The sequence below is a fragment of the Euprymna scolopes genome, chromosome 35 (genome assembly GCF_053919585.1).
Source record: "Euprymna scolopes isolate OS-2025 chromosome 35, ASM5391958v1, whole genome shotgun sequence".
Lineage (NCBI taxonomy): Eukaryota > Metazoa > Mollusca > Cephalopoda > Sepiida > Sepiolidae > Euprymna > Euprymna scolopes.
In genome coordinates, this window is record NC_136516.1 from 36,293,839 (window position 1) to 36,302,563 (window position 8,725).

Below are 8,725 nucleotides of genomic sequence, written 5' to 3' on the forward strand. Positions count from 1 at the left end.
CCATTTATAGTGTTATGTTATTCGCATATGCAAATAAGTGGTTACCACCACAACAATGATGTTGACCATCTTACAATTTATTCCATTAATTACTTTTACATTCACAATTCAATATATTAATATACAATTAATAATAATGAAAATTAGTATATATTTGGATTCAATAAATTAGAGTAGATGAAATATAATTATGGAAAGATAACTAATAGGCATATCAGATAATCGTTGATTTGAATATTATTATTTAACTTAGATTATTGATAAATAAAAACTCATAATTTTAGATTTTAGGGCCTTAGAATTCGCCTTCGTCTGTTCGTCCGTTCTTCTGTTCGTTTGTTCGTCTATTTGTCCGTTCGTTCCCAAAATTCCCAATAACTAGTCCTTACATTTTTCTGAAATTTTGTATGAAGTTACAACTACCCATACATCTGGAAACGTAATATTTGACCTTGGGAAAATTCTGGTTGCGTCCTCAGGAGGGTCAGAGGGGGTCAAAATGGTTCAAAATAGCACTTTTCCGACCATAAGATTTTCTGAAAATTACCCAAAAGCAAGACAACATGGATATACACCTGGAAACGTAATATTTGACACTGGGAAAATTCTGGGGCTTGAACTCCAGGGTGTTTTAGGGGCGAAAATACACACCTGTGGGCTAATATTTATTTTCTCCTAAAATTCATACTTGTGTCTGAATAGGGGTTTTAAATTGTACCGAATAAAAACAATCAAGGCATCGTTTTTAATGAAACGGAATCATTTTGCTGTTTTAACCCACTGTTTTAAATCAGGCCAAGGGCTTTAATGACCAAAATAGGTAACAGTTCTACAAGGGAAGTAACTCTTGCACACTCGATTTGACTAATATTGATTATATATTCATAGATTTAACTTTAATATATGCGATTGGTTTACAATATAAGGTTACAAACTAGTAAGCAAGCAACTCATTTTTTAAAGTGCCTTCTACACATGAAGATCGCATGCTTATCTAACTATACCAGGCAAGTAAATAAGGAGATGTCAATTCGAATTTGTTTTACAATCCAAATTGTCTATGTATTTATTCTAATTCATGTTTGTTATCTGTGAATGTTAGGGAGTTTAAATAATAAACTCTCAGTTAGCGTTCATAGGCAGTCATGAAGATTTCGTCAATGACAAAAACCTTCAAATTTTGGTACGTTTTACGTAGATCATTTAGATTTTTATCAGAAAGGTCCTTTCTTGATCTGCCATGAAAAATAGGAAGGTAAAAAGCCGTGTGAAGTGTGGTGTTGTTTATTTTACTGGCTGCAGTACCAGTGGAAGCTGCAACAAGAACAAATATATGTTCCATATCCTTGGGAGAACGTGTTCGTTTAAGTTTATCAGTTATAAGGTTAACCACGTGACTCTTTCCAGTCCCACCATATAAACATGACAAAGTCATCAGTCGGCGAACCATATAGTCATTGGCTTGTTTATATTGAAATGTTTTAAATGTTATTTTAAATAAATTATATGATCAATTTATAATACAAATTCAATTTATAAATAAATAAAATATAATAAAATATAATAAAATAACACTTAAACTAGATACACATATTATTCCTCAATATAATAAAAAAATCGTTTAATATGAATAGGATTGATAAAGGGAAATAACTCATCTATGATATAAACCTCATCTGTCTGTTTAAATGTATGCATCTGCCTAAAACTTTCGTCAGAAGCGACGGATTTTCACGAGATCGGTATCGTTTTGTAAACGCGACCCTTTGGAAGATAAATATCGAAAAATTAGCTAAAAATATTAATTCCTTCACCCTCAACTGGGCACTTTTTTTACAGGGAGGGGTAGCTTTTTTCGCCGATATTTTTAAAAGTCATCCCCCCTTTTCGATTGACTAGTCTTAATTTAAACCTACCTCACTTCAGGTTTGGCGATGGGCGCAACAGCAAACACGTCACTTTTTCACGTTCTTTTCATCCTTCGCGGTTCGGGTCCTAGCCTGCCTGTCTACTACCACTTTTTTTTTTGCTCAACATAAACCTCCAAACACCCGAGAAACGCCGGGCACCCAGGTTAGTTTAAATAAAAAAGTAGATCATCGACCTTTAAACAAATTACGATAAAATATTACAAAGGTTAATTTTATCTTAAAATTATGTTATGCCTGCCTTTTTTTTTTCAAATAAATTACATCATCCGCCATTTTTAATTATGGACGTTTGAAAAGTAGATTGACCTCCATTTCTTAATCTCTTGCACTTTAAAACTAGGTGTGTGATTATAACTTTAGGAAAATAACTTCAATATTTTTTAAATACAAGAACCCATGTTTGCCCAACTGGGCAAACGTGAGTCCTTGTACCGGAAAAATATCCAGTAAATAAAACTTTCTTTAGTAAATCATTATTTTTTTTGTAATTTCTTTTTTTTATTTCCATTAATTATTAGTGATAGAGCTAGATAAAGTTAGAGAGATATCAGCGTGAGATGAAAATAGGATTAAAAGAGAGAAGGAGAAGAGAGAGAGAGAAAGACAGATAGATAGATAGATAGAGAGAGAGAGAGAGAGAGAGAGAGAGAGAGAGAGAGAGAGAGAGAGAGAGAGGAGCAATTAAAAAAGCAAGGATAAGGAAAAGAGGGACAATCATCCACAGGTTGAAGATGGATTAAATAAAGGGTTCCATTTGAAATTCTATACATATTCTCAAGCGCGACATGAAGATTATCATGTTCGACAAGATATTCCAGAAGAGGGCTGTAGGTTTCATCAGCCGAACATTGTTCAAATAACACTCAAGATAGGTCGAATAACCCAAACGTATAATTTTTTATTTATTTAATTATTTGGACTGCTATCCTCATCTTCTAGTTGTTTTCACGACGTTTCGGCCAATTATTCCTCTGGCCTTCGTCATATTCCTATCCCGTCGCGGTTAACCTGACGAAGGCCACATGGATAATTGGTCGAAACGTCGTGAAAGCAACAACTAGAAGATGATGATGATAATAGTCCAAATAATTAAATAAAATAAATTATTCAAATTACTCATCTCCAAAATAATTCCAAATTAATTCAATAATCCAAATGTAGTTTTCCACTCAGGATGGGTTCGCGTACTCTCTGTGTAAAGATGAACTACAATGCAAGGTTTGTTTGAGTGACTAAATGCAAGTATTGAAATGGACAAAAATATAAAAAATATAAAAAATAAAAAAATATAAAAAATATAAAAAATATAAAAAATACGTATGTTTCTGAAATTTGAAGAAGATGGATAATACTTCGTATTATTTGAATTATTCGAACTATTCTTCTCATCTTGAGTGTTACTTTGACACATTTGGTCGATGTGACCTCTGACCTTCTTCAGATGTGCCATCTAAAATTCGGAAATCTGCTTGGAATTTCAAACGGAACCCTTTTATTTAATCCGCGAGGGGGGTATAATGCTCTCATTCCGTCAGCCACAACTTATTACAAGTCTTAAGTAATTCGCAATTGTGTTGCCCGCACTGAGATTTGAATCTTCAACCTCCAGAATAATGTAACGTATAACTGAATTTTATCAAGTTCTTTATCCACTAAGCCACGGATACTAGTTCAACCAGACACTCATGAAAAAGCTTGGAGGTTACGTCAGTCGAAAACGTGAAAATAGCACTCAAGATGAGAACAGTAGTCTGAATAATCCAAATTATATAAATAGTCTAATGTTATTTGTTGAAAAATCAAACTCTAGTCCATCTCCTTGCAGGTGTTAAACTCCTGACCGACCAACAATATGGGTTTAGGCATGCCCGTTCTACTGTAGACATCCTAACTGTAACATCTGGATGTATATACTATATACTAGACAAAGCAAGGGAGCGTAGGGCATTAGCTCTAGAGATATCTAAGGCTTTTGACAGAGTATGGCACGATGGTCTTCTCAGGAAAATCAGATAATACGGTATCACTGGCTGAATACTTAACATAATTAAATCCTTCTTAAATAAAAGAAGAATTCAGGTTGTCCTCGACGGTCGTACATCTAAACAATATGATATAATGTGAGTGTACCTCAGAGGTCGATCCTTGGACCTTTATTATTACTAATATTCATGAATAACCTCCTTGATAACATTGTCTCTGAGATGGTTATATTTGCTGATTACACCACGCTCTATAAACACGAGGGGAAAACAAATGAACATATATTCTAGGCAATGGCAGAAACACGAGAGGAAGACATCCAATCTGTAGTGGAATTGAAACAAAAATGGATGGTAACATTCAATGCTGCCAAGAAAAAGCTTGTTTTCTGTCAATAATTACGAAAACCCTTCTCAACCACTAATGGCTATGGTTAAAATGGCTTACCTGAAAGTACTTTGATCAAACACCTCAGCTTAACGTTCACAGGGAACATGAGTTGGAATAGATACATTGAGAGCATTGCCAAGGCTGCTGCGGAAAAGGTGGGCTCCCTTTATCGTGCTAGAAAGTTATTTACGCCTGGAAGTATCCTGTAACTCTACAAGGCCACCATTCACCCATGTATGGAGTATTGTTATCACATTTGGGCTGGTGCATCTGCTACTAGTCTCTTACTCCTGGACAGGATTCAAAAGAGAGTCACCAATCTGGTACGCCCTGAACTGTCATCTAAGCTTTAATCTATGTCCTAACGACTAAATATTGTATCCCTCTGCCTTTTTACAAGTATTTTAATGGTGGATGCTTCGACGAACTACAAGCTTTTGTAACCCCTCGATGTAAATACCTCCTACAAACCCGACAAGTAGCGAAGTCCCACCCCTACACAGTACAGATCCCTAGATGCAAGAAAGCCGGCTACTCTAATAGTTTCTTCTCCAGAACTGTTAGACTGGAATTCCCTTCCGGGTTTCTGCTTCCCCAACTCGGCTGACAGGCAGAAGTTCAAGTGCAATGTTAACAGACATCTTGCTGCTCAACTCCCTAGATAGTATCTCTGCAACTTATGTTCATGATAGTAGCTCCCTACATCAAAGTGGCACTGTGTGTTGTTTGGAGTAAAATTGTAAAAAACATTATTCTTTATCAAAAAATTATTTAAAAGACATTTTTATTAGTTTTTATTAGTTGTACGAAGTGTAGGCAACTACTAGAAACTGAATCGCTCATTTTCGACCTACTAAATCGAAATATTAATGCATACTCTTTAATAAATGTTGAAGAAAAAGAAATATAGGGCCCAGTTTATTATGTATATTATATGGATATCTCCGTAAAGAATTATTTATAGTTTTTTTTTTTTAATCAATCATGAATTTAATTTATTTTACTTTTTGTTCCAGGTACGATAACATTTGGTTATGATCTCCTGTCCATGGGGGCTTACCGCGCACGTATGATCAGTCAGTTCATCAACGCCCTGCTACCCTACACTGGTTACCAGAAGTACGGCGTCGTCTCTTACGCTTACTGTCCGGAAAAATATAACATCCCTGTAACCTCCCTCATGCAAAGGAACGCGTCCGCCTCAAACTTGCGACAGGTGAGTTCTGGTCGTCTTCCGGGAGTCGCAGACGTCCTCCGACGGATGAGACGCGACCTCTACGGTCAGTCGCTTTACAACTACAAACATGGGATACGAGGGAGACAGTCGGCTGTTTTATTCGTCGATCCGTCTACCACGCGGATTACGTCGCAAGTGGTGCAGGAGGCGAGGAGACTGAAGCAACAAGGTTCGAAGCTTTTCCTGGTGAACGTTGGACAGAAAAGGTGGCCGCACCCTCGGACATTGCATTCGCTCAGTAGTCAACCGCATCAGAGTTATATCTTCAATGCCCCGACGTACGATGACTTGTTGTCCAGAGTGAAGCGGGCTCCTTTTCAGTTCAGATCCTTGTGCAATAAATACCTTTCTGGTTAAAAAACCCCGTTCGACATTATTTACAAACTAAAAAAACAAAACAAAAAACAAAACAAAAACAACATAGGAAAACCCAAAATTATATTTATCCGAGTTTCAGAATGCACAAATTTTATTTTTTACTTTTTTTTTTTTTAATCAAATATATTTATCATATTCACCGCACCGCCATTTTGAAATTCATAATAATGGCCGTGTTTGGAAAACTCACATACATTTTAAGAACAATTTGTGACAAAAATCATACTTTTATTCTTACGGAAGGCAACTAAAGTTTACATTTTCCTCCATAACTCCTGAACACTGACCCAGTCTAATAATAACAACACTAATGAAGTATTATTATTATTATTATTATTATTATTATTATTAATAATAATAATAATAATAATAATAATAATAATAATAATAATAATAATAATAATTGAAGAGTTTGGATAATACTGGGACCTTCGTGGGGGGAGTGCTTATTTCCACCAAAATACCAACATGGTCACGTTGGCACTGTTTCGATCAGCGAAGTTAAGCAACATTGCTTGGTCAGTATGAGGTGGATTACCATTAGGGAATACCAGGTGCTGCATACGGGAGGATGTCGACACCTTGGAAAAAAACTCCAAAAACCTAACGTCGTCGTCTTCCATGACAGTGATCGGCGATTGTTTGTGATTATAATCATCCTATGAAACTTTCTCTTTCGGGGAATGCTAGTTTAATCTCTCTACCATTGTTGCCGCTTCAGTACGGAGCATTGTAAATACGAGAAAAGACTGCTGGCATCAAGTAATCTATTGTAAGCGGCTGTTGCGGTGATGCAAAGTCATTTGCAATGGTTGTCGAAGGAGGTAGAAAGTGCTAAGACACCTGGGAAGACTTGTAACTCAGACTCCAAAGAATACCACTGATTATTAGCAATGAGTAAATGCTGATGATGATCTACGTGAGAACTCCTAGTGAGTCAATAATAACAATGGTGATGAAACTGTCCCGAATCCCATAAACTACGCCCCTACCACACACAAAATCGCTGTGAAAGGTCAGCGAGTTTGAGGAGCAACGAGACTTCGACTGTAAGGATGTGAGAGTACTGGAGACTTGGGCAGGCTTATTTGTCACTCAGATTTTATAAATCATTAATTGTCATTGCTAGCAAATAATCAAATTCAATGTTGATTTTTGTCAAGAAAAAAATGGTGCCTTTTCACTAGTGGCAGCAGTATTTCATGAGAGGGACTATTTAAGCAGAAGAATTATCAATATTATATAGGGGATAGAATAATCCAATCATTATCCCAGCCACCATTTCTCTATATACTAACTAGGCCACCAGATCACATTTACCGTGTCTCTTTCTCTATCATCAACACTATTATTTGAACAGGAATTATGTAATTTCCAGAAGATTTTGAAGAAGGACTCGGTTTTTATTTCTAAATTACATAATTACAATGTTTTAGTAACAATTACTACACAATTACATTGAAACTTTAGCAAATAACCAAATCACCCCCTCCCATAAAACGGGAACCTGTTTAACTTAAAAAATAAATATTATTTTTGTAAATTTTAGGCATTATACATCCGGGACAACACCGATCAAGAAAATATAGGCGTTATGGGTGTTTGTTTAGTAGTTTTGCACTTTTAGCTGGACATACAAACACACAAACGTTTTATCATTAGTTCTTCCAACCTCCTTTTTTTTCTTTCACCCAGCCTATTCCTTTTTAGCTGCTCATACAAGCAGTTGTTCTTTATATAAAATAGATTTCTCTAGAAATGAGCCGACATTTTCCTTCACAATTAGTACATAATACGTGATATTAAAAACCGTAATTCGTAACATCGAAAACGAACAGAGTTCAAAATAGACTTCGTTGCCTAGTAGTAGATGCTCTTTTCTCTTCTCTGAAACTTCTTTCCCGTAAAGAGACGTTGCGAGCCTGTCTCTGCTTTATCGTCATTTTCATGACAAGTGCTCGTCTGAGCTCCAATCTATGGTCCCGTCCCTCGGCAAACTTTCACGAAAAACACGTCTAGCTGAAACCACTATCAATAATTTCCCCCACTCTTTATCTGTGCCTAAATCAAAACGTAGATTCCATGAACAAAGTTTCTTTCTTAGAACTCCACGACTGTGAAACTCTCTTCCGTTTGCCTGTTTTCCAGCTGACTGGTCGTCTTCAAATCTTACTAAGCGAATTTTTGATGAGCCGCACCTTTAAGTAATCCAACATGCCATTTTTTTGAGCTCGTTTAGTGGAGGGGAAATCCTTCACGACTGGGACAATTTTAATTTTTATTTTTGTTCCCTCCCCCCACATTAAAAACCGATCTTGGTGTCTAACTCTGCCCACGTGCAGAGGTAAGAAAACAGGAACGGTCCGGAAGAAAGACACAGGGCGGTAGTTATAATGACATATATTGAAAATAAAAAAAAAACCCAACAAATAAAAGAAAAATGGGTCGCACGTATGGAAATTGTATCCCACTTTGTATTTTTTTTATTTTCGTTTTTTTTTAAAAAATATTTTCAGCAGATTATTATCGGAAGTACACTAGTCTACCAGATTATCAATAATTAAAAAAAAATCAATATTTAAATATTTGTAGATGTGCTCAGTTTTTAATGCAACGTTCTCGTAATTCGAACACCCAATTTAGAACCACACGTTTTTAGGCCAAATTTCACGAATTTAGCCTTTTTTTAAAAGCAGTTTGGCCTTTTTTGAATTTCGCTTTCTCTGATATATATATATATATATATATATATATATATATATATATATATATATATATATATATATATATATATATATATATATAT

The 8,725-nt window shown here is 35.6% G+C and overlaps 1 protein-coding gene across 1 annotated transcript in view; it reads left to right on the forward strand.

Moving 5' to 3' along the window:
- Positions 1-8,384, forward strand: part of LOC145259820 (uncharacterized) — a 94,646-nt gene extending 86,262 nt beyond the window's left edge. The window contains exon 6 of the mRNA XM_080117620.1: positions 5,321-8,384. Coding sequence (XP_079973746.1) covers positions 5,321-5,898 — 578 coding nt within the window. The 3' untranslated portion in view covers positions 5,899-8,384. The remainder of the gene's footprint in view (positions 1-5,320) is intronic.
- Positions 8,385-8,725: the final 341 nt, after the last annotated feature.